General features: G+C 43.0%; 1 protein-coding gene across 10 annotated transcripts in view; it reads left to right on the top strand.

The window, feature by feature from the left end:
- Positions 1-26537, top strand: part of myt1b (myelin transcription factor 1b) — a 129233-nt gene that overhangs the window by 88753 nt on the left and 13943 nt on the right. For 7 of the 10 annotated variants that reach the window (XM_036007945.1, XM_031286098.2, XM_031286099.2 and 4 more), the window contains 14 exons: positions 2268-2322; positions 4330-4360; positions 5453-5515; positions 6886-7277; positions 8756-10009; positions 11964-12098; positions 13460-13550; positions 13802-13918; positions 17548-17762; positions 18160-18347; positions 22988-23242; positions 23945-24099; positions 25041-25103; positions 26033-26101. In XM_036007945.1, the coding sequence (XP_035863838.1) occupies positions 2268-2322; positions 4330-4360; positions 5453-5515; positions 6886-7277; positions 8756-10009; positions 11964-12098; positions 13460-13550; positions 13802-13918; positions 17548-17762; positions 18160-18347; positions 22988-23242; positions 23945-24099; positions 25041-25103; positions 26033-26101 (3083 nt within the window). The remainder of the gene's footprint in view (positions 1-2267; positions 2323-4329; positions 4361-5452; positions 5516-6885; positions 7278-8755; positions 10010-11963; positions 12099-13459; positions 13551-13801; positions 13919-17547; positions 17763-18159; positions 18348-22987; positions 23243-23944; positions 24100-25040; positions 25104-26032; positions 26102-26537) is intronic. The other 3 variants (XM_036007947.1, XM_036007946.1, XM_036007948.1) reach the window with 2 other exon arrangements.

Here is a 26537-nt window from a genome sequence, read left to right as displayed (position 1 = left end):
AGCTACCCCTGGGTTACTTGATTACTTGTTATGCAGACACACTGTCCTTTTGACTGTTGTGTTATCATATAGCATATTATTTAATTATTATTGCGCTAACCATAATGTCTGAGCAGCATTTAAATTGAGGTGAAGCTCATTTGTTACTATACTTCATATGTTGGGCAGTTTAATCTTGCATGCAAAAAATACATTATTCTAGAAAACTGATTACACATTTTGCGTGTTGAATTATAATCTGTAATGTAACTAGAAAGTGTAGTTGAGTAAAATGTAGAATATTTCCCTCTGAAATGTAGTAGAGTAGAAGAATAAAGTAGCATAAGGTGGAAACATGTACACAAGTTATGTACAGGCACCTCAAACGTGTACTTCATCACAGTTATATTGCACCACTGTTCAGACGTGCATACAAACAAGTACAAGTACAGACAGTGGAGTGTAGGGAAATGGACATTGAACTATACACAGGCACTTGTGTAAAGGGGAGGAAACACACACACACACACACACACACACAGACACGCACGCACGCACGCACACACACACACACACACACACACACACACACACACACACACACACGCACGCACACACACACACAGACACACACACACACACACACACACACACACACACACACACACACACACACACACACACACACACACACACACACACACTGACAGAAAACCCTTCACTGCACACTCATCTGGTCCTCTTCCCGCACAGCACTGTGATTGGAGCACGGAAGGAGTCAACTACTCCCTTCAGGCAGGGCACAATGCTGTGGCTTGTTGCACGACTTCTACATTAACAGCGCTTGATTAAAAGAGTTGTGGCAGGAGTAGAGAGAGAGAGAGAGAGAGAGAGAGAGAGAGAAAGAGGGAGGGGGAGGGGGAGGGAGGGGCTTGTGCCTGCACCTGTACCTCCGGCCAAACACTAGTCACTAATGAATGAAGCGCACCCTCCTCAGGGGAAAAAAAAAAGCCCTTAACAACAACAACAACAGCGTGCTTCATCTTCCTCTCATCCCTCTTTCCCTCCTTCTTTTCATAAGTAGTCTATTAGCAGGAAAGGGGCATTGCCAAATAGAGAGAGGGAGAGGAAAAAAAGAAAAGAAGGAGAAGAGAAACAGAGCCCTCGTGTTTGAATCCCACTGTGGCGGTGCCAACTTCACTATGAAGAAGCAACAAAGCAGCTAAGTGCCTGGGCAAAGAGAGGGGAGGTGTCGGCAACTGGGAGGATGGGGGGGGTGGGGCAGAGTACAGGAGGGAGGAAGTGTTAGACAGAAAGAGAGAAAGAGGGGCGACCTGCGATATAAAAAAAAAAAAACAGTCCAGTAATCAAAGCTAATGGCTCCATTGTGTCTAAAAAGCATCTGATAGCTTTAGAGTGCAGCGCTGAGCGCGGAGAGGTAGAGCTGAGGAGGTGTGGCCGAGGGTCAATATGTGTGTGTGTGTGTGTGTGTGTGTGTGTGTTTGTGTGTTCGAGGCAGCGGGGTTAGCACCTGCTCCTTTGTGGCTTAAAAGCAGTGCCAGTAGTAAGCAGAAGGCACCACACACACACACACACACACACACACACACACACACACACACTCCTCCTCTTCTTAAAAGGGTTATTACAGTGGCTTTTAAGCAGCCCGTGTGTTTTTGCTGTATTATTATATTCAGCATAGTTAGGATTGTCAGGGCCGTGGCCCCTGTAAACGGAGGCACTGCTTGTTAGCTCTGCACAGTGTACAATCATGTGTACCATTTAGGTGCAGGAAATTACAGGGAGAGTGATGGGAGGTGTGTGTGGAGTGAGGGTAGGGAGGGGATTTGAAAAGTAGCTTGAACAGCAGGGTTTGTTATCCTTTCTATACCGCGAAGCCTTTATTTCTGTTTCTCTCCTGATGAAGTGAGCCTCAGTGTGTTCCTTTTTTTGGTGGTGAGAGATAACGATGAGTAAGGAGGGCTGAGGGAGCAAAGTTTTGCGAGAATTAAAGATATGATCGTGTCTTTGTGTCAGTGTTACCTTTGGTGTGTTTCAATGGGACCTGTCTGAGTGAGGCTTATTATAGCAGTTCTTTTGAAGCAGAGGGAGGACAATTACCTGTGGATGTGTGCTGGAATATTGTGAGAAATAACCACTGATGGTCTCTTTTCTCTCTTCCCTTCTTTTCTCCTCTACTCTTTGTATTTCTCTGTTTCCTCCTTTTGCTCACGTCACTCTCTCTTCCTCTCTCGCTTCCTCTCTGTTTCCTCTTCTTTCCATCCCAGATGAGTGTAGAGGGTGACGACAAGCGAACTCGCACTCGGTCCAAGGGAATCAGAGGTGAGTGTTTCTGCTGTCTCTCGGTCATGTCAGGCCACACACACACACACACACACACACACACACACACACACACACACACACACACTCACACACACATGAATGTGATTATACTGGGGATATATAGTAAACAAATACGTTGTTTGAATATGAACAACTAATGTCGACTCCACAGATGCTGTCACAGCATTGTCACATTTTTTGCCACAAACATCACACTACTTCCTGTCTGAGTCCGAACTCACAGAAAATCATTGATAAGAAAAGAAAACACTCCAGATCTTAGCTCGTAATCATCACATTCAGGCTTTTTCTTCCGTATCAAAGTTATCCAGGTGATTGTTGTCTCTACAGTGTGAACAGAAAACTGCTAGCAGCCACAGCAGCATGACTTTCCATGATTCAGGTTTACCCCAACGTTAACAAAGAGGCTTCAAAATAGAAACATGGAGTTTTTAATATGCAGACATTCTGCAAAGTTCATCCTGGATAATGTTTTTATTCTTTTTTTTTTTAAATCAGATTTGTTGGGCAGTGCAAAATAAAGCTTCACTAATGCTGCCCCTTTTAGCCTGGCAAGTTAGGGACCGTCTTGAAAGTGCACGCTCAATGGCCGAGAGAGCTTTGCATAGTTTTGTCAATAATGTTCAACTTTATTTACATCTGGACCTTTGGTGATTATACAATGCGGCACAATGAGTTATTATTAAGAGTTTTTAATCATAGAGTAGACACTTCAACCCAACTTTATTTACTTCTGGACCTCCTACAGATATTTTTTTAGTGAAATAAACGTAGTATGTCTGTTTGTGTCTGTGAGCATGCTCATGTTGTGTACATATGGACATGCATGTGCGTGTGTACGGTTAAGAAAGTGTCTATCAGTGTGTGTTTCTATGAACGTACATGTGTGAATGAATGACGGAATTTGAGTGTGTTGTCTTCATAATATGTCTTTGTGTATATGTACATATTGAGTGTGTCTTTCTCCATGTGTTTGTATGTGTACAAGAGTGTGTTTGTGTGTTTGGTGTTTCGAAGTGAGACAGCAGTGAAACAGTTCAGAGCGCAGGAAGGCGTCCAGTCATTCCAACTGCATGATGAAAGACGGAGAAACTGAGATGACACACACACACACACACACACACACACACACACACACACCAACAGTGTGTGTGTGTGTGTTTGTTAGTGTGTGCATTTTCTATGCTTTTAGTGTATCTTGATACCCGCGGCCATTCTGACATGTGATTAATGCATGTGATATCGGAGCCCAAACAGAATTCTCCAGGATCATATTGTTTTCTCGTTTGCTCCAAATGAAAATAGGATATTTCTCCAAACTCATTCTATCGCTCAACTCCCAATCGATGCCTATAGCCAGCTGAGAGCGATGTGTTTGTGAGCAGAGCTTGATTTATGTTTTGAAGGCAATTACTATAAGTTGCTCCTGAAAGAAGTGCTGTTTTCTACTGATGAAGGCAGTTTTCCTTTTAATATCATTTTGCCAATTATGATAACCAAAGTGCAACAATTAATCATGTTTTATTGCTGAAGTATGCATATAATTGTCACTTTTTTCCTGAACAGCCCGATGCAATTCGGCTGATTTAGGTTTTTTTTTTTCCACTGTGTGTATGCTTTTGTGTTGGCCTTTGTGTGTTATTCATACAGTATGTTTGCGCAGGTCAGAGCTTACACTCCTGTTTGTTTTCTGCTCACCATTGTGTAACATGTGTTTGTAAGTGTGTATGCTTGCATGTAGGTGTGTGTGTGTGTGTTTGTATGTGAGCTCAAGAGTGTGTAGGTGTCTTTTTTCCTCTCGTGATCATGCAGTCAGCAGTGTGTAAGCCTCTATGAGGAAGCCTCATGGGATTCGTATGCATTTGTGATTTATTGATCTGAGTTTCTTTTAGCAGCGCAGCTTTCTGAGCAGTCGTTCACCTTTGATCTCCCTCACTGTGTCTTTCTTCTCCTCCCCCCTCTTTTTCTCCTCTTCTCCCTCAGTTCCTATTGAGCTCGTAGGACAAGAGCTGAGGTAAGGAAACACCTTCATCTTTTTGCAAATCCCTTTCATAAAGTTCTTTTATGTGCACCGTAGAGCACCCGCCGGCACTTGTAGACTCACTATCAGTGCTTCTTTAGATGATATAGTATATATCTATTTATTTATTTTTATTTCTTATCATCAGCACTTCTCAGCTCGTGGTCATTGCCTCCAACAGGCTGCTATTGATTTCTCAAAGCCGTTTTGCTATTTCCTGCTATGAACACACGCAGTAGATGCAATGAAAGGGGGCGTATGATCTTTTTGCAGTCCGATCGAAGGATACAGCATGAGGAGAGAGGATGGTGAAAGGCGATGATTTCATTTTTCTGTTGCTCTACCTTCCTAGTTCTTCTCTTCCCCTTTCCTATCCAGGTGGCAGCTTTCAGGGCCTCACCGGCCATGAAACCCATTGTCCTCCTCCCCCCCCCCCTCCTAAATGATTTTTTCATCCTCTCTCTCTCATTTTGTCACACTTCACCTTCGAGCATCGAACTGAGCTTAGCACTCCAAAAAAAAAAAAAAAGATTTCTGTATTGAAAAAAAAAAAACAGTAGGGAGGCCAGAGAGCATCTCATTTTAAATGCAAATGCAGCATTTTTTAATAAGTGAAATTAATAATAAGGATAATTGGAATAATAAAGGGCAATTGCTGGGGGAAGTTAATGAGAATTGAAATGAGCCATCCTGAGGGGTCATAGCAACCTGAAAGAGAGAGAGAGAGAGAGAGAGAGAGAGAGAGAGAGAGAGACCTGATGATGACTGGTGAGGAGAGCAGAGCAGGGGAAATTACAGCAGGTCTCGGCTGATCCTTATCGCTCATAGTAACAGGATATAGGCCAGGGTTGATGTACGACATACAATATTATGTTCTCCCCGGCTTGATGCCACCTGCATTTTTTTTGTTTGGGGTGTAACATATCTTTGTGCCTGTGCATTTGTGTGACATGTGTGCTCAGTTTGCATGTCTTTGCTTTGCTTGATTTACTACTTGTATTGCCTGTGGGTATCATTGCTTCTGCATAGGGACTAAAAATGCGCCGAGTCTTAAACATATCTCTAACCTCCATCCATCCCATCCAGCTGCCCCACCCCTGGATGCAATGGCTCTGGCCATATCAGTGGGAGATACTCACGACACAGAAGGTAGGGCAGATTAAAACCCCACCCTCTGTCTGTCCTTCTGCTCTGTCTGTCTGTCCTCCTCGTCCTCTCTGCCCCACAGCACCTGCTTTGTGGAAAATACCACGTGGTACCTTGATATTTTGAAAGGAATACTTTGACATTATATGAAAGACACTTACTTGCTTTCCTGTCGAGCATTAGATGATAAGATCAATACCACTCTCATGTCTGTACGCTAATTATGAAGCTACAGCCGGCAACCAGTTAGCATAGCTTAGCATAAAGACTGTCTTTTCCTCCTTACTTTTAGCTTGATTAAATATGAAAATATCACTGCTGCCATGTAAAAAAACTTGAGTTAGTTGAATTCAAGTCAAGACTGAGACCAAAGTAAAACTGATTTAACACAAGAGTTATTTTTCCTTTGCTAAACTACCAATTAGCTTCCCAAATAAGAGAAACAAAAGCAGTCATTTACAAGAAATAATAAAGGGCAAAGATTGGCGGGAAATCTTAAAAAAATAAGCATAACTTTGTGTAGCAGAAATAGTTTTTTCTTTGTTTTATTCTTCTTTTAATCATCTTAAAGTTTATCTTGTGCCCCCACCCCCAGCTTCGGGAATACTGATTTAAATGAGCATTACATAAAAATCAACATTTTTAGAGCTTGAGATTAGACTGTTAGATAATGGCTGTTTTTTGAGATGACACAAAAAACTCCCAGAGCCTCTAAATCTAAACCTAAGTAATAAAGTTTTCAGTGGGCAGCAGTGAAATGTGATTTCTTCAGCTCGTATTCCAGCCTAATTCTCCCTCCCTCCCTCCTCGTCTGTGTCGCTCGCCCTCGGGGACCTTGCGACACTCGGGGCAGCTCACTGGCTTGTGACTGCTCTTTATTGAAGGGACAGATATTAGCTATCTGTTTACATGTGTATTCGTTCAGCAGGCAATTTCAGATGCACTTTGTTTATAGATCGTCCCTCAATCTCCCTCGGCATCTCCCAGGTGAGAGTAAGAGGGAGTTTATTGGATTTTACCCTCCACTGCCTTGCCTGCCCGCCCAGCTCCCGTCCGCCTCTCCATACAAGTTGTTCATTAAACGTTCCAGTCAATCGGTTGTGATTTCTGAGTGAGCCAGCATGGCACCCCCCCCCCAGGCCACATGCGTTGACTCATACTCTCTGCCTGAAAGAACCACTCCATCCTTCTTCATGTCAACACACATAAACACCCTCCATCATGCTGCTTAAAGTCACTCATGGTCATGAGGATGAGGTGCATGAAAGTTTATTAGATGTGTTAGTAGAGTGTTTGTGATTCCCGATTACAACCCTGCTTGGTATTCATGGTCCTTTTTTTCTCCCTTTCTGTCTTTCTTTTCCCTCCATTAGCATTCTGGGTTGCCCCATAGCCAGAAAGCGCCGTCTAGAGGAAGCAGAGGCCGAGCAGGAGCACGAGCAGGACGCAGAGCATCCTGCCTCCAAGAGGAGGTCCCACCCCCTGAAACTGGCCCTGGACGAGGGCTTCAGCGCGGGAAGCGACAGCGGCAGCGAGGCCGAGGGCGAGAAGGATGGAGAGAAAGCAGGAGAGACCAGGGAGGAGGAGGAGGAGGAGGAGGAAGAGAGGGAGGCTGCTGCAGAGGAGGAGAGACAGGAGATGACAGAAGACCTGACGCAGGATGGACAGACAAATGGACAGGAGGAGACACAGATGGAGGAGGAAGAGGAGAGGGAAGAAGAAGAGACATATCAGAAGGAGGAGAACACATTCGCAGCTGATGAAGGTGAGCTTTTTCTGCTTTAAAACAAACCCGCTAATATTAACCACAGTCGTCTTTGCCTCTTCTTCACTGGTGAGGAAAAGTCTACTGCAACTTAGTCTCGCATTGCCAGACCTTACTCCACAGCTCTGTGGAGTAAGGTCTGGCTAGTCCACACAGCATTCCGGGATGGGAGAAAAATGTGCTCTGGTTTATTTGCATATCTTTAAACCAATCACAATCGTCTTAGGCGGTGCTAAGCGCGGGACGGAGTGCCCAAAATAGCCTCGGGAAGTTTTGTCGGAACATGTGTACGTTCAAAAGTTGTTTTAGTCGTGCAACAGAAAACTAGGATTTGACAGATAGTCTAGCTAGCTGTCTGGATTTACCCTGCAGAGATCTGAGGAGCAGTTAACCACAGTCCTCATAAATCCACTGGAGTTTAGAACGCCAACACAAAGTGGAAAAATGAGGAACATCCGGCAGAACTTGAGGCGGCAGCGGAACAATCCCGTTAATGTAACGTCGTCGATATAGACTAACTGCAACTAAACCCTTAATGACTTAGAAATGGGCGCTGCCCGAGTGTCTTAATCCAGGGCAAGAAAGTCCTTGGATCACATCATTTGCGATGCAGATAGCGTTTAGTGAGTGTGTAATAACAACAACAAACATGACAAGTATTTGCTAGATGTATGGGGAAAGACAATACATGAATTTATGGAGAAGTGCAGCTGTCTATGTTAATCCACCTGACAGATAGACAACAAAACAAAAAAGATACAAAAAGTCTCTCTGCGTGTCACTAATATTTAGTCTTGCATTGCTAGACTGTATTATGGTCTGGCTACACCATCTATCTGTTCTGGGATAGGGGAAAAAAATGCTCTGGCTTGTTTATTTCTTTAAACCAACCACAACCATCCTGGGCGGCGCTAACCAGCGTTGTAGTCCACCTAAACCGAGACCAAGTCATCACCAAGACCAGAGTGTATCGAGACCAAGTCAAGACCAAGGCAGGTTGAGACCGAGTCAAGACCCAGACCAGACCAGTGCCAGACCGCCAGAGCTTCTCCTGTCTCTCACATTCACTTTGTTTGGAGTGCGTGTTAAGGGGGGCGGGGAGAAGGGGTTAATGGTAACAAATTTCAAATTAAAAATGAGTCAAGTTATTGGTTGCATTTGAAGCAGGAAGTTTTACATCCAATCACAGTGATGATTTTAACACAGCGGAGATACTAATATTACAGGAGCCGAGTTTCCATTCCTTCTAATGACCACTAGGGGACTATGTGAGGGAGTTTCTTTTTGCTTCTTCTAGCTGCTTTACATCTAGACCCTCTGTCCCAGCCGGTGTTTTTATATCACAGAGAATGACTTAGCAGGACGGAAGGTGATGCCAGTGGTGATAAAGATATTGCTAACAATAGCTTTTAGCTCACTGCATGACTCACCTTTTCGTCCGTGTCACAGCTCTGACTTCTTCATCTCTGTTCCCACAGAGGAGTGTGTGATCATCGAGCCTGAGCTCGGAGCAGCGCCGCCCGCAACCAAGAAGTGTCAGTCTCACTCCCAGTGCACCGAAGAGGTGGCCAACTCTCTCCTCCACCTCGGCCGAGTCTCCGACAACAGTGCTCCAACTGTGGCCGTTCAGCAGCCTGTTGCTGTGGAGACGGAGGAGGATGTCGCTGTGGCAGCGGAACAGGGTGAAGAAGTAAAGGACCATCAGGAGGGGGACATGAATGAGGGGCAAGAGGAGGAGGAGGTGGAACGCAGAGTTCAAGTACTGGAAGAGTCATCTGTTCTGCAGAAGGAGGCAGCTGAAGTGGAGGAAGAGGAGTTGGAGGAGGAGGAGGAGGAGGAGGAGGAGGTAGAAGATGAGAAAGAGTGCCCAGCAAGGAGTAACCATGTGATCCAGGAGAACCACCAATATCTGCCCGAAGATGTCCGCCATGAACAAAACAAGGAAGAAGAGGAGGAAGAGGAGGAGGAGGAGGAGGAGGAAGAGATGGCAGCGCCAGCACAGCAAAGGCGGGGCACTCCAGCAGAAGAAGAGGAGGATGAAGAGAGAGATGAAGAGGACCACCGGGAGGTGAACCACATTCTGCCCATTTCTGACGCGCCAACTGTCATCCGCACCATCACCAGCACCGCCGCAGCTCAGGGAACACACATCACGGCTGGAGACCACAGGGCCAGTCCTCTGGAGGACTACAACTCACACAGGGCGAGTCCCCTTGAGAACTACAACACCAACAGAGCCAGTCCACTCAACAAATATGACTCTCATAAACCTAGCCCGCTTCAAAACTACAAGGCCAGCCCTCCTTTAAGCTACAGCTCTCACAGGGCCAGTCCGCTGGAGGAATACATAACCAGCCTTCGACGAGAGAACTATAAAATCCACAAAGCCGCGTCCTCAGCCTCTCCTGACATTATCGAGGTGCGATCAGACAGGTCCGAGGAGAGAGACTTTGACGACGTGGACGGGGACGACGTGGACGGGGACGACGAGCGCGACGACGAAGACAGCCTGTCACAGCGCTCCACGGTGACGGACGAGTCAGAGATGTTTGACATTACCCGAGGGAACCTGGGCCTGCTGGAGCAAGCCATCGCCCTGAAGGCAGAGCAGGTGAAGCCAGCCGGGCCCAGAGAGCTGCTCCGCGCCCCAGATATCCACCACCAGCGATACTTCACCATGGATGACAGGCCCAAGCACCTGGACGTCATCCGCAAGAGCTACTTCAGCAAAGGTAGGGCAGAGAGGAGCAACTGGGGTGACAGAGCTACAACATGTACTGAGACACAAAAGTTGCTTATGTTGGCAATACATCAGGCACATTTAGTCCATTTATTTATGTCTTTTTTTCAAGCTACGTTAGCATCATTTGATAGTGCTCTGCAAAGTCAGGAGGACAAACCAGGAAGCAGTACAAAAAAGAGTGAATTGTTTTTTTCATGCATCAAAGGCAGAAACTCCTCTATATTTTGGGAAATATGCTTATTTGCTTTTATTTTTATTTATTTTTTAACCAAGAATTAGATGAGAGGATTGATACCTGTCTCGTGTGCTAAATGTGAAGCTAGAGCTGTAAGACAATTAGCTTAGCTTAGCATAAAGACTGCTTATTACTGCATTAGCATGTGACGACGACGTTGCACTGACAAATTTAAAGTGTGATGGATTACCTATCTCAAGAAGGTTTCACACTTTTGAAAGTTTATTTTTGTTCCATAATGACGTGGATGGAAAACAAATGGTTTCCTCAAAAGAAAATCCACGCAAAAGTGTATTGTAAACTTCTAACAAATGGCGAGTTGTACACTCGCATTTGTAACCAATCGGCCTAAACATATGAAACCACCTGTACAGGTCGCAAAACTGATTGAGCCATGCATTGGAGTGAACAGCAAATGATGTTCTGAAATTAATTTTGGGAGCAGAGCAAACAAATAAACACAATGTACCAAATAAAGAGCGATGAGTCACAGAGCTTTGTTTCGATCCGCCCTTCTCCATTGTGATATGGATGAAGTGGTTCCAGCTGAATAGACTTGAAGAGCAGAGAGGAAGTGCTCGAAGAGAGGGTGAAAAGGGGCAACAGCGAGAGAGAGAGAGACAGAGAGAGAGAGAGAGAGAGAGAGAGAGAGAGAGAGAGAGAGAGAGAGAGATGACAAAATGTTAGAGAGAAAGAGAAAGGATGAGTGCAGGTTGTTCCCCAGTCAGCGGTGGAGTGTTTGTTTACATGCTGCATGTGTTCGGGCCTTGCATTTCACAGTTGGCCCGGTGCCCACAGTGTTGCAGTAGTGTGATTACATGCCTGGCAGTGCTGCCCTCTCCTTGGCCTCCACTCCCTCCCGTGGAGACGTTCCTGTTCTGCTCAACACTAATTAGGAGATGCATGTCGCGTTAACATTCAATTTGAAGGCCAATAGAGCATCGAACCGTCCTCTTTACTGGCTTGCCTACCTCTAGTAGCAGTAGGGAGGAGAAGGCATCTGTAACTATGTCTAAATTATAATGGCCTGTAGGGCTGGGCAATATATCGATATTATATCGACATATGAGGCTAGGTATCATCTTAAATTTTGGATATCATACTATGACACAGAGTTGTTGTTTTTTTAGTTTTAAAGGCTGCATTAAAGTGAAGTGATGTCATTTTCTGAACTTACCAGACTGTTCTAGCTGTCTATTATTTGTCTTTACCACTCATTGTGTAAATATTTTGTGAAAGCACCAATAGTCAACCTTACAACATTGCCGCAATATCGATGAATACGGTCAAAAATATTGTGATATGTGGGGGGGGGGGGCATCACAGGATAACTAGGTCGACCCTATTTGGGTTAACTTTCTTTTATTGGATTTCAGCCTAGGAAGCATTTAGAAAAAACACATAAATCACATTTAGACTAATGCACAAAACAACTTTTGCATTTACAGAGATATATAAGACATTAGGAGCAGATACAGATGGTGTCGCTTTTGTACAGTTGTCTGAAATATGTCTAGATTTCATGCTCAGCCAAGCAGACTGTCTGATGGCATTAACCACTTGCTTTTGTCCTCCTTATTCATCCCACCTTCCCCTATCCTCTTATCTCTCCTTCGCCTCTCCTTCTTTCATTGTATCCCTCTCCTCTCCTCTCCTCTCCTCTCCTCTCCTCTCCTCTCCTCTCCTCATCCTATCTTACTCTATCCAGAGAGCAGTAGGCCAGAGAAGAGGGAGATCAAGTGTCCCACCCCTGGGTGTGATGGGACGGGTCACGTCACTGGTCTTTACCCCCACCACCGCAGCCTGTCAGGCTGTCCGCACAAGGACAGGATCCCCCCGGAGAGTGAGTGTTCTTCAGCTGTTTAAAAAGATGGGGGAAAAAAGCACGGAGAGAAGAAAAGTGACAGCTAAGGGCAATCTGACAGTGATAGAAACACACCAGCTCTCCTTAGTGTGGAGTTAGACATCAAGTACTGTAATACCAGTTTAATCGTGATGAGTTCATGTTCTGATCAGAACTCAGTTGCTGCTAAATATCTCACTTTGAGGCTTTTAGTATTACCGAGCCATTCACTCTCCACCATTTTATACACTGCTGCTAGAGAATACAAACAACCCAAATAGAAAATTGACAGCTAAAAACAGGGGGGTGGGGGGGTTCCTTCTGGGGCTCCAGCCCCGAATGTTTACTCAAAAGCCCCAAATGTTTTAGATTTTTAAAATACCTTCAAGTGTTCTATGCTGCTTTTACTACTACTACTACTACTACTACTACTACTACTACGCTATTCCCTAAATAAATCCAATATAATTGAGTAAATGTTCTTCTGTTGCTCTAATATTCAAATCAGAGTATTGAAATCTGTGTTTACTCGGCATTGTTGGGGATCCTTCAATTGCAACTAGAGCAGCTCAGATTATCATGGGATTTCACTTCAACAAAACATTCATTCTGTGAACTCTACTCCAGCTCAGTAAAACAAAAATGGGTTTCAAGATGAGTAATGCTGTTTATGCCAAATTCCTAACCTACCTATGTTATGTAACTTAAAAATAGTAACAATTCTTGCAATTCTTGCCTCTTTTTAGGTGGCAGGAGTGAAAATTCATCCTCATTTGTTGTGTTTGCTGGTTTCAGAATGATGAAGACAGTTGGAGAACAATTAGATACAAACATAGGATGTAGGCTCTACAGGATCATGTCTTTCCCAAATGATGTACAGATTATTAGGCATTCTATTATCAAATAGCTTGAAAAATAGTGCATATATCTGCTGTAAATGGTAAAACAATCTCCACCGGAGCATGCCCCCGGACCCCCTTTAGGTTTGGGCTGAGCCCCGAATGTCTACAACATCTGGATCCGCTTCTGGATAAATAGGGTTAACATTCTACCGAAATTCTACATAAATGATTGGATTTGGTTTACTGACTTGGTTCTCTAAAACTATGCGGATAGGGATAAAATAAATAATGTGTTTTCTGCTTGGCCCCATCTCTCCATGTGATTGTAAAGAGACTGTCTGTAGCCATGACTACAGGTCCATTAAATGCCCAGTTCCCTGCTTTTCTCTGATTAAGGGTCACCTCATATTCCTGTATTTATGGTTTTCAAAGAGTCTTTTAAATAGTATGGATAAGATTGTGGATTCTTTTTAATGACCCAGTGATTGTGTGTGTGTGTGTGTGTTGTCTTCTCCTCAGTTCTGGCCATGCATGAGAATGTGCTGAAGTGTCCAACCCCCGGCTGTACCGGTCAGGGCCATGTTAACAGCAACCGTAACACACATCGCAGGTATTCATACACACATTACAGTATAGTGTCTGTGTCAATCTGTATTTGTGTTTTGAGTGTGTTTGTGTTTCTGCAGATGAGCGTGTTCTGCGCAGGGCACGCATTTCTCTTTGTACATTTGCAAGCTCACATATTCATATATGCAGGACAGCGAATGTGTCAGTCCACATCAGTGTGATGCAGATTTACACGGTCAGCAGCATGCTCTCCTTTTGATATTCATCTTTTTGTCTTCTCCGCCATCCCTCCAGTCTTTCTGGATGCCCCATTGCTGCTGCAGAGAAGCTGTCCAAGGGCCACGATAAGCAGCTTCTCTCTCAGCCAGGCGCCGAGCACCTCAAAGGAAGTCCCAATGACAGAGTGTTAAGGTGGGTGATCACAGAAGTATCCAATCATACTCTAAAGTCATTTCAAATAGGTCTTTTTACATTTCTGCCTTGTTATTAGATAAGTATGGAGCCCAAATGCTGGCAAAAAACAGCAAGAGCTTATCAGACATATCAAAAATATAACAGAATACATGAATTAATAATACTGTTAATTAGATCATTAAAATGGAAAAAGAAATATAAAGCTTTATACTTGCCCTTTAATTTTCCCCCCTATCAGACGATAAAAAAGAGAATTTTTTTTTTCTTCAAAATGTCCTGTACCTCTTTCAGTGCTAATTATCTATTTGCAAACACCATATGCCTATCTCCATTAGATTATCTACCATTACTGTACTTGCAGTGTTAGCTGCTAGAATACTTAACTGGAGTGAGTATATTCATGGTAACGGACTCAGTGTCAGTTTATCAATTAACATGTACCAATATCAGGGCTGCAACCGTTATGATAAAACGTTGAGTGGGACCATCTGTATAATAGAAGGTAGAAGGTATTTCTCTTCAGCAAGAGCCACAATGGAAATAAATCTTGAGCCCACGTGACTAGTATCACCTGGGGCCCTCTAGTAATTATAGGAATAACTGCAGAGGTCATCAGAAAATGTACTTATAGTATTAAAAGTAAAAGTTCTCAATGCAGAAAAATTCTCACAATTTAGAAACTGGAAAGGATCCAAACAGTTTTTTAATCAGCTAATCATTTCAGCTGGACTTGAAGACCGTTATAGTGTTGGGTAGTTTAATTTAAAATAAAACATCGGATTTTACATGTGTTTTGTGTGCAAAAATCCTAATTTGTAAAGTAAAGCTGTCAGAGTAATATAGAGGAGTAAAGTACAATATTCCTCTGTGACATGTAGTGGAGTAGAAGTAGAAAGAGGCATGAAAAGAAAAGACTCAAGTGTACTTAAGTACAGTACTTGAGTAAATGTACTTAGTTACATTCCACCACTGGTTTTCGAGGCTCCATAGATCAAAGAGCTTCACCAGGGGGTCCGAGAACACTTGGGGGTCCTCAGAGTCAATGCAGGGGGCCCTCCAAATTATTGTTCTATTTTGAAAGTTTTTTTCAAAAATGTAAATGTCTTAACATGAATCCAACATATTATTAGCAAATATAAATCCCCACTGATGATAGGCTTGCTGGCCTGTAGGTAAGGTAAAGGTAGCCATCCACAGATACAGTTCATCCTTAGGATTCATTGTGCCACATGTATGTTTAACATTAAAACATGATTTATAAAATCATGGCAATAATTATCATTTTAAAGCTCAGTTTTCTATGCAAAAAAAAGTAATGTATAAAGGCTTTAGGCCGCCCACACGTTATTGTAGGTCCAGTTTAATATGCAACTTAATATATATGAATATATGTAGTAGGGGATCCCTGCTCCAGCTCTCTTTCAGTTAAGGGGTCCTTGGTTTAAAAAACCTTGAAGACCCCTGCCATAGATGACATGGTGAATGACAAGAACTGTCGTATCTAAGCCCAGACCGGGCATAGTGAACCTTTCACAAACTTAAAAGCATTCTCCTACAATCCAAGCTCGGCACAGTTGAGTCCCTCTCAAGGTTAGCTACTTTACTACTGAGAGGCACAGAGAAAGACCTTGGTTGGTGTTAGTTCCCCTTGAGAGAGGTGAAGCTGGTTTGTGAATGGCTCAGTATAGAGAGAGGCACTGAGTGTGGTTCAGTCATTACTGTCACCTCAAACACTGAGCTCTCTCTCCATCTCCATTCATCTCCCCGAACCGGTCAGACACCGCGATCACGGCCAGAAGAATGATAATTAACACAAACCAGACACTGGTATTATGCTAAGTCCGTGCTCTTCCTCGTTGGTATTTTAATTAATAATGCAACCGATAAGCTAATTATGCAAGTTACAGGGGCCATGCAGGGGGATAGGAAAAAAATAATTGCTTTCCTTGAGGAAAACCTCATCAGTGGTCGGACAAAGCATTGAGGATTAAAACATAATAAGGCTTGCTTTGTTTTTCCTCCTCAGATTGTTATTAAAATGAGCTTGGTTGTCTGTTATGTACGGGGCTGAAGAATTTCCTCATGCAATCCATGTTCTAATGGAATCCATGTTGCATAAATAAAAAGGGAGGAAAAAAATCCCCTGTGATCAGTGGTAGAAGTTTTTTTTTTGCTGTCATGAAAATACTGCTTTGGATTGCCTCAGATTTTTTATTTATTTATATGCATATTAAAATCAAGACAACAGAAACACAAAAAGAAAATAGAAATTCAAGAAAGATTGTGTAGGTGTGATCAAGAGAACCCCCCGGGGCTTATAGAAGGAATCTCACCTAAGGAAGAGAAGAATAAAATATTATGAGCAATTACAAATGTCCATAAATCTACAAATTAAACACAAGTAAGCATTGAATTAGTCTATATCGACGACCATTCATTTCCGGGGGTTGTTCAGGTGATTCCGCAGGATGTCCCTTATTTACGGCCGGATGTCCGTCACTTTCCCCTTCCTTTGTATTGGTATTCTAAACTCTGGTGGATTTAAGAGGACTATGGTTAACTGCTCCTCAGATCTCTGCAGGGTAAATCCAGACAGCTAGCTAGACTATCTGTCCAATCTGAGTTTTCTGTTGCACGACTAAAACAACATTTGAACGTAAACGTTCCACCAAAACAAGTTCCTTCCCGAGGCTATTTTGCAGAGGCACCGTCATTGCGTCCGGCCCTTAGCGCCGCCCAAAACGATTGTGATTGGTTTAAAGAAATGCCAATAAACCAGAGCACGTTCCACTCCCATCCCAGAATGCTGTGTTGACTAGCCAGACCCTCTTCCGCAGCGCTGTGGAGGAAGGTCTGGCATTGCGAGACTAGCACGGAATGAATTAAACACAAGTAAGCATGGAATTAAGATGCAAGCATGTATTATTGGTGTGCCACAGTGTGGAGGCCACCCCGACAGCAGTGTGACTACAGGCCAGGTCATGTACTGGAGCTTATTAATGGGCATATGGTTGGAGACCAGAGACTGTGATACATCAGTGATACAGAAGGCTGAAGTGCGAGAAAAAAACCCCGCTGGGCCAAAGGGGGTGGAGGGCTTTGGAGCCACCCTCTTTTACCACTCCTTCTTCTCTCTTTCCTCCTCCTCCTCCTCCTCCTCTCTTCTTTCTCTCGTCCGCCGCCCTTCTGCCTTCTCCCCGGTCTATCAGTGGATTTACGCCAACAGGTCTGACAAAAGCCCAGGCTCTCCAGGAAAATGAGAGGGCTTAAAGCTCATAAATTCCATGCTGTACAACATGCAAATGTGCCCTCTGCTGATAAGAGAGCTTTTAATCCTGCTGCACTCCTGCTAAGTACACTGTTGCCCCTATCTTTACTCTTTCTATGTCACTCTACCTTCTTCTCTCATTCTCTTTTTTTCCCTCTCTTTATTTGTTTTTTGTGTGTCGATCGTGCAACTCTTTGCTGCGTCGATCCTCTTTTATATCCCATCTTTCCTTGTCTTATTCTATTCTACTTTCTCCTTTATTTTGTCTTAATCCCCATCCTGCCTCCCTCTTAAAACCCCCCACCCCAAAACCCAGCCCTACTCTGACATCCTCTCACTCTCCCTTTCCTCCTCACAGGCCCATGTGCTTTGTGAAGCAGCTGGAGGTGCCCCAGTATGGCAGCTACCGGCCCAACATGGCGCCCGCCACGCCTCGCGCCAACCTGGCCAAGGAGCTGGAGAAGTACTCCAAGGTGTCCTTCGATTATGCAGCCTTCGACGCTCAAGTGTTCGGGAAGCGCATGCTTGCTCCAAAGATGCCCACCAGCGAAACGTCACCCAAAGCCTTCAAAAGTAAGAGAGGACAGCTGGCTGCTTTTTATACGAATGACAAAGGCAGGATAGATGTTCCCCGCTGTTTCTTTATGCTAAGCTAGCTGGCTCTAGCTTCATATTTAGTGTACAGACATTAGAGTGTTCTCAATCTTCTACGATTTGTGTAATACACATGCTCTCTCCCAACAAACATTACTTCTCTCAAACTTTTTTCAGATTTTCTCCCCCTTTTCTTTTATTATTTCTTACTTTTTTGTCTTTTTCTTTTGTCTTATTTTATTAGTTTTAATTACCACAACCCAGCATTTAAAGTGATGATCCACGAAAGAACATATATGTACAGTGTACCTTTTTTGTCTATGTATCCTACTTTTATGAGCATCTGATCTAAAGTTGACTTTGCGTCCACCTACAGCTAAGCCCTCATTCCCCAAGTCCCCGTCGCCCAGCCTCAGTCTCCATGGTTACGGGAAGAGCTCCTCCTTGGCCTACGACTACTCCCACGATGCCGAGGCCGCTCACATGGCTGCCACTGCCATCCTGAACCTGTCTACACGCTGCTGGGAGAAACCTGAGAACCTCAGCACCAAACCCCCAAACAAGGTAAGCAGACCACAATTATCCACATGTATGTGTTTATTTCATGTTAATTAGCACTGATTAAGGATTGCAATTAAAAAAAAGACAGAATGGGGGAAAAAAGCCCTTCATCGTCTAATTAGATAGATAGATAGATAGATAAATAGATAGATAGATAGATAGATAGATAGATAGATAGATATATGGGATTTATTAATCCTAAATTGGGAAATTACAGCATCAAGTTACAAGGACATACACACATACTCACTCACACACAAGAAATATACTAGAAATAATAAATAAGATAAACAATAAGATAAAATAAAATAAGATAGCAAAAGATAGATGAAGTAACTAGTGTGCAAGTAGCATAATAGTGCAACATTGTAATGTGTGAGGTAATGAGAGAGTTATCTCACACAATTCAATTCAATTCAATTTTATTTATAGTATCAAATCATAACAGGAGTTATCTCGAGACATTTTACAGATAGAGTAGGTCTAGACCACACTCTATAGTTTACAAAGACCCAACAATTCCAGTAATTCCCCCAAGAGCAAGCATTTAGCGCGACAGTGGCGAGGAAAAACTCCCTTTTAGGAAGAAACCTCGGCAGACCCAGGCTCTTAGTAGGGGTCTTTGGTGTTTTTTGCCCCCAACGTCTCCTCCCAGACAGCGCGGCAATGGTTATGTTTAGGGTTAAGGTTAGGGTTAGCTGCCTGGAAGGCGCCGTTGGAGGCAAAAAACACCATCGAGCCTCAGTAGGCGGTGTCTGACGGTGCCGGTTGGGGATGTGATGAACAGTGGCAATAATAGTCACAATAAAGATAATGGAACAGTGACTACAGATGATAGTCGTAGTAGTTCATGTCATAGCAGGGCACTGCAGGGCGTTACAGGATGTAGCGTGGCATGGCAGAGCATAGCAGGACGCGGCAGTGTTCAGCAGGACGCAGCAGGACACTGCAGGGCACCGCAGAGCTTAGCATGGTGTAGCAGGGAGTGCAGCAGGACCACAGCGACAGCTGCAGCCAAGATCTTGGTGCCATCCTAATACAAAGAAAAATGCTGGGCGAAAAAGAAAACATATAACATAAGGACTCCGGGGAGTAAACTCCCCACAGCTGTGAATTGTTGTACACTTTTTGATGGAATGGGAATTAGGGGGATCCAAAGATAACTTACAAATGCAATGAATCACTTGTTTATGGGTGATGTCATTGTTACAAAATTGTTACCCCGTTCTTCTCTTCTTAGCACAGTAGTGGGTAACAAATGGGTGTTGCTCTCCTCTCCTCTGCTGTCTTTTGCTCATTTTTTTGTTCCCCCCCCCTCCCCATCAACTCTGCATGAATATATCATCAGGAGGCATTGGCTTACAGGATGGTGTTGAGATGCAGTTGCATCACCTCTTCGTCCTCTTTTATGCTTCCATCCCTCCATCCCACACACTTTTCAAGTTGTTATTGAATTTGGCTGACTGCCAGTTCCCTGGATTACTTTGCCACCAGGTAGCCTTTTTTCATTATCTGCCGGACGGATCTTCCACCCTTTCTCCACCCCCGCCACTCTTTCTGTTGATTTTCTTTTCACATCTCCTTTTTTTTACTCTCTTCTCTCTCCCTCTCTTCCTCCCTATGCAAGTCTCTGTGTTTCTCTGTCTGTCTATTCGCCCTATCTCTTACTCACTCCCTCGTCCCCCACCCTGTGCACAGGAGGTGTAATTGGAGCACCACTTCCCCCATATTGTGATTTTTAAAAGCCTTTTTGCCTCACAGAGGAGAGAAAGTGACTGCTTCATCATTTTTTCGATTTCCTGACATGGTTTTAGAACGATAAAAAGTGAAGATTAACGTCTCTGGCAGCTCAGCAGAGTAAGGTGTTGTTCATGCGAGGTGCCGATCCAAGAGCAGGCCTTAGCCTGCACAGTGTTACGGTGCAGATCAACCTGGGACTGATCTGGAATCAGAGTCGGAGCCAGTTGAAATCCAATATTGAAATATTGGAACACTGAGCTCATCAACCAGGGATATTTCTGGGAACCGTTCCCGTTTTTCTCTCTTCTCCTAACCCCTTTGATTTTTCTGGCCCTTGACCAGCCCGTACGAGCGCCATTTTAGATGAATAGTGAAAACATGGCTCATCTCACCCCTCTGTTTCTGTTCACCTGCCAGCACTATAATAGAGCACGGAGAGATGAACTGGGGTTGGTGCTGTCGGCAAAGTATTACCCGACTACATTAGATATCATTACTAACACGCTTAAGCGATCAAGCACTCAAACATGTAGCGCGCTGAAAAAGTGCATCATAATTATGGCTGAACGATTTGGGGAAACAATGTAATTGCGATTTTCCCCGCCAGATATTGCGATTACGATTCGATTTGCGTTTTATTTAAAAAAAATGTAATTTATTTTTTTAAGTTTAGCTAAAGTTCAATATTCACTGTGTAACAGATCAAACATGTCATGGAGCATTATAACATGAGACACCATCAAAAGCGCTCTATATTCTTATGCAATGAGAACATAGATAGGAATTGCCAGCAATAAGTGTTTTTCTTTTAACAAGCGTGGAACATTGAACAGTCAAACACAGAACATTTATCACAAAAGCTAAAGTTATAATAATAAAAAAAACAATTCCAATAGAAAAATATCAGTACTTTCCTGTAAACTGAAATGTCTGATATGTCTCAGTTTAATAGCAGCATCTACACATTGCACCTTCTACGATCATGTTAAATGAAGTAATTTTAAATGAAAATAGGACCTTTCTGTAAACAATCTGTGATATGTAACATTACTCCAGCATTTATCTTATGAAAAAAACAGTAAATATAATAATAAAAAGAGGAATAGAAAATCTTAAACTGTTAAAGAAAATGTTAAACCAAATGTTACACCAAACATTCAACTAAACATTGCACATTCGATTAATCGTGGTCTTCACGATTAGCTAATTGCATTCTTTCAAATAGCGATTTTGATTTGAAAACGATTAATCGTTCAGCCCTAATCCCACTGCCGAATGGCTGTATCAATGCTTGTTTGGTACAAGCTTGAGGGCAATTTTACAAGCAAATGAAGGTGGATGGGCGAAAACAGGAACAAGTCAACCATTTCACCACATGGAAGTTTAGTTTAAACTGAATCTAAATCCCTCCCTGAATGCAACTGTGGATTATATGAAGTTATGATTCAGAAAAATGTAGGTATATTAATGAATGTGTAGCGCTGCGACTGAATCCGCTCAAGAGGGTAATTCAATAATCACAGTCATCATTATGCAGGACTGCCTCTCATATACACTGAAGTGCACCAGAGGAGACTGCATTACTCATTTATATTTGAGAATACCTAACGTATTAGTTAGCACATTTTTCTCTCTTCATTTCCTCCCAGTTACCAACTACGTTTGGAGCACCATGGTTTTCAGTGTTAAAGAAAAGAAAAGTAAATACAATGTACAGACCCAATGACATAAGCATTTATGTTAGCAGTGTTGTGTTTCTAAAGCTGTTCTTTACAGAAAGACACACAACTCTGGGAGGAGAAGAAAGAGTCTTTATCTTTGGGTCCCCTAGCCAATAGGAGTGAGCTACCTAGCTAGCTAGCTGTTGCCATAATGAACCAAAAAACCGATTTCCTCTCCATAATACAAATATATTCCTAAAATTAAAAAAAAAAAAACATAATAATGAGGGCTTTTTATGTTTAAATTATTTAAAATGAAGTATTGGTTCATTTATATATTTCACTTGATGTGTTCATATGATTATTTATTTCATATTGTCTTATTTATTTATAAAAGAAAAAAGTGGCAGGAGCGCTTTGGGTATCCTTTTAACCACGGAAGGGAATAAAGTACACGGAAAGGAGTAAGAATTATGACTAAAAAAAAGTCATATGTCCAGGCACTCAAAGTTGGTTACAAAAAGTGATAAAAGGCCTTTAATTAACAAGGCAAGACACTCTTTGTGTCACCACACCCTGAGGAAGGCTCAAGCCGATACGTGTTGGTGAATTTTGAACGTCTTGCCCTGTTAACTAAAGGCCTTTTATCACTTTTTGTAACCAACCTTGAGTGTCTTATTTATTTGGGACTCTATAAAGCATGATTTATGCTTCTGTGTTAAATCTACGCCATGGCTACGTACGTAGGTACGTGGAGACGTGGACCCTACGCCGTAGCCTGACGTGCACCTCTCGAAAAATGTAACTACACGTCGCGGCGGCGCACGTGGCCCGGCCGTGGCTAGGTAGCGTTGCATTTCCCCCGACTCATTTCCTGGTCCTCCTTCTCCATAAACAACATGAAATCAAGGAGAGGGTTAACTTTTCCTGCTACAGATTTCCCATCTTGGTCAGAAAGCACAGGGCAGACACTACGTTTCTCTCACTATGACTCTAGAGTGGGTACTCGCTCTAAAGCTCACACACACATGCCGGTCCTGCTATTCTCTTAAAGAGATCAACGCACACACCAACGCACAAGTGTAAACTTCAGCACTTACGTACCAAAGCTCTGTGTAGAGTCTCTGCAGAACCATAAATCACGCTGCTTAACTATGGAGTTATTTGATCATTGGTTGTATGAAAAGCTGCTGCTGATGTTGCGATGCGGCCTCAGTCCCGAGTGTCTCCTGTGTTCTCCAGGAAATAAACATTGAGGTGGACGAGAACGGCACCCTGGACCTGAGTATGAAGAAGCCCATTAAACGTGAGGGCAGTCTGTCCGGCACCAGCCCCGGGGTTCGGTCCCCGGACCCTTCTTCCTCCTCTTCCTCACTCCATCACGGTGGAAGCAGCGGGATGACATCACCAAACCTAAACGCCTACAAGCAGGAGGAGTGGGAGGGACCTCTGGATTACACCAAACCCAACCGCCAAAGGGAGGAGGAAATGGACGAGGTCAGTACAATTAGACAGAGCAAAAAAAGTACACACCTCCAAACACGCAGTGTTTCCTGTGATAATAGTCACAGAGGAAGCATTGCAACATAAATAACAACAGACAAAATTCCCCCCTAAGCTTTTTGAATGAGAAACTCTTACTTGTTTACATCACTTTGTCTCTTTTCCTGTCCCCTTTTTCCGCTTTCTATTATTCATTTATTTCACTGAAATGCGAGAGTTACCGTACAGTTAAAACATTGCACTGTGTAACAGAGGTGGTGTGTCAGGTGCATTGCACCATCCTGACTTTGGCATATGCAAATGTTTTTACTCCTTTGAACTTTTTCAAAAGAAATATTAAGGGCTTTGAGTGTGAATTTTTTATGAGGACACTGCATTTGGAAACATCATTTGTCGCGAAAAAAAAAAACCCAGAAAAGGGATCAGAGTAGAGACTTGTGTGCACATGGTGGTTTGTGAAGTTTCATTGCGTATATACAAACCATGTGTAAACTATTACAAGAAAGCCGTCACTCAAAAATGGTATATATATATATATATATATATATATATATATATATATATATATATATAAAAAAAATAAATTAAAAAAAAACGTCAATACAATCCACACAACAACACAATTTAAAGAATAAAGAAGAATCACAGAGGAATTACCAAGGCGTTTGTGCTCATCTGTTTTTATTGTCCTTTCAGATGGAGCACACAGGCCAGTCGTTTGTCTCGTCGGACGCAGAGGACTGTGACATGATGCAGGACTGTCTGGAAGACAGGAAGTACCCAGGAGAGGTTACGACTCCAAGCTTCAAAGTCAAGTTCCAGCCCAAGGATAGCAAGAAAGAGCTGCTCTCGTAAGTCACAAAGAGACTCTGTGAGGCTGTTGCGCTTTGAGCTAAACGCTAACATGCTGATGTTTGTAGGTATAATCTCAAACATGTTCACCAACTTTGTTTAGTGTGTTTAGCATGCATACATGTTCGAAATCAGCGCTAAACACAAAGTACTGAGGATGAGGCTACATCCACACTACTCCGGTTTCATTTTTTAAGCACTGTTTTGAGCCAGAAACGATCTCCGTCCACACAAGAGTTTTAGCTCCAGTAGCAGAACTAATCCCCCGTCCAAGCAAATCACATGAATATTCCCAATACACTGGGCATTCGCATGCCAGTGTAAACAAGAAGCAGATTGTCTGACGTTACTCTGCGGTTGAAAATCATGGATGTATAAGTTATAAATACGGAAAATACTTTGGAGAAAGAACAACAATGGCGAAAAAGTAAGACCAGCAATGTTTTTGCTTGGACCGATGACGAGGTTGAACGGTTACTGAAAGGTATGTAAGCCTACCTAACCGATAGGACTGACTGAGGTGCATCGTCGTTTCCAAAGGTCTCCGTTTCTACCCGTCCAGACTACAACGCAACCCCGGAGTTTTCAAACCAAAACTGGGGCAGCAGTTTTTCCAAATGTCTCCGTGTTAGGGGCTCGGAAATGTCGTAGTAGAGTGGACGAGAGGCATAAACACAGCAAGATATTTGTTTTTTTAACCAAGACGTAGTAGTGTAGATGTAGCCTGAGGCTGATGGGAGCGTCATTAGTTTAGCAGGTTTTTGGTCATCAACCAAAGCGTTGCACAAATGAACATTTTGACCTGATGATGGCGCTAGATTAAAAGTAAAGGGATCATCAACCGTATTACAATTGATCCTAAATGGGACGTCTGTAACACATTTAACGGTTTCAGGTGTTTCTAACATCTCTGTTTCTCTCTGTTTCTCGTCCTCTCCAGCTGCCCTACACCTGGTTGTGATGGCAGTGGTCACATCACCGGAAACTATGCGTCCCATCGCAGGTATGCACCATTGCAGACTTATTTTGGGCGATATATATATATAGTATATAAAGTATTATATGCAGTGGTGGAATGTAACTAAGTACATTTACTCAAGTACTGTACTTAAGTACGAATTTGAGGTACTTGCACTTTACTTCTTACGTCTTTTCTTTTCATGCCACTTTCTACTTCTACTCCGCTAAATTAGTCTGACAGCTTTGGAGCTTTGTTACTTTACAAATTAAGATTTTTGCACACAAAACACATGTAGTTTATAAACTACAATATTTTATTATAAATTAAATTACCCAACAATATAACGGCCTACAAGTGCAGCTGAAATGATAAGACGATTAAACACACAACTGTTTGGATCGTTTCCACTTTCTAAAATGTGAGGATTTTTCTGCAGTGAGTACTTTTACTTTCAATACTTTAAGTACATTTTCCTGATGATACTTAAATACTTTTACTCAAGTAACATTTTCAATGCAGGACCTTCACTTGTAACAGAGTATTTTTACAGTGTGGTATTAGTACTTTCGCTTAAGTAAAGGATCTGAATACTTCTTCCACCACTGCTTATATGAAATGTTAGCTCTGTTGAGACTCATCTGCCGCCCACTCTGCACCCCCAGTCCAAAGCGGGTTGCACCACGACTAATTCAAATATTTTATTTGATCCTGACATGCCAGAGGCAATAATGTAGCGTGAGCCTGGGAAAGCAAAGACGGTCATTGACTTTGATATGCATCAGTAATTTACTTCTTGCCGTCTGTCCTCTTCTTCCTAAATGACCTTGGTATGCCTTGCATTCTTGATTTCCCCTTCGCTCACGTCCTTCTCCTCTCTCCCTTTTCAATCCCCTCACACTCGCTTTCCCCGCTCTCTTTCCGTCCTTCTCTTCTTCTGCCTGTCCTTCGCTCTTTCTCCTTTTTTCTCTCAGTCTGTCTGGGTGTCCTCTCGCTGATAAGAGCCTTCGGTCCCTCATGGCGGCCCACACCCCTGAACTCAAGTATGTCTGCTCTACACCTTCACTGCCTTTTCACTGCCACTTCAATGCACTGCTACTGACACCGTACAAACGCCACAATGCTTTATTCTGCTGACGTTAACTTATCTTTTGTTGCTGGCTGCTGTCTCCGCTGCCTCTGCTGCATCTGGCATGGCTTTTTTTTTTTTTCTGGCTTGGACTATGCTCGCTTTCACTTCAATCACTTCATGTAAATGTGAAATGAAATTGTCATTTTGTAGTGTGCATAGCTCTTTACTAGAAAGTAGGCTTTTTCACAGCCAAGATACAAGAAGTATTTAAATGGCAAAGAAGCCTCAAAAGAATGACTTTAAAACAGACATCGCTCACAAGAGTGAATAAGAAATTGAGCAAAATGAATAAGCGAGAACCATTTCTCTCATCTGCATAATGCCGTTGTCTTGAAGACACTTCGCTC

The sequence above is a fragment of the Sander lucioperca genome, chromosome 12 (assembly GCF_008315115.2).
Source record: "Sander lucioperca isolate FBNREF2018 chromosome 12, SLUC_FBN_1.2, whole genome shotgun sequence".
In the NCBI taxonomy this organism is placed as follows: Eukaryota; Metazoa; Chordata; class Actinopteri; order Perciformes; family Percidae; genus Sander; species Sander lucioperca.
This window is presented reverse-complemented; position numbering and strand designations above follow the sequence as displayed.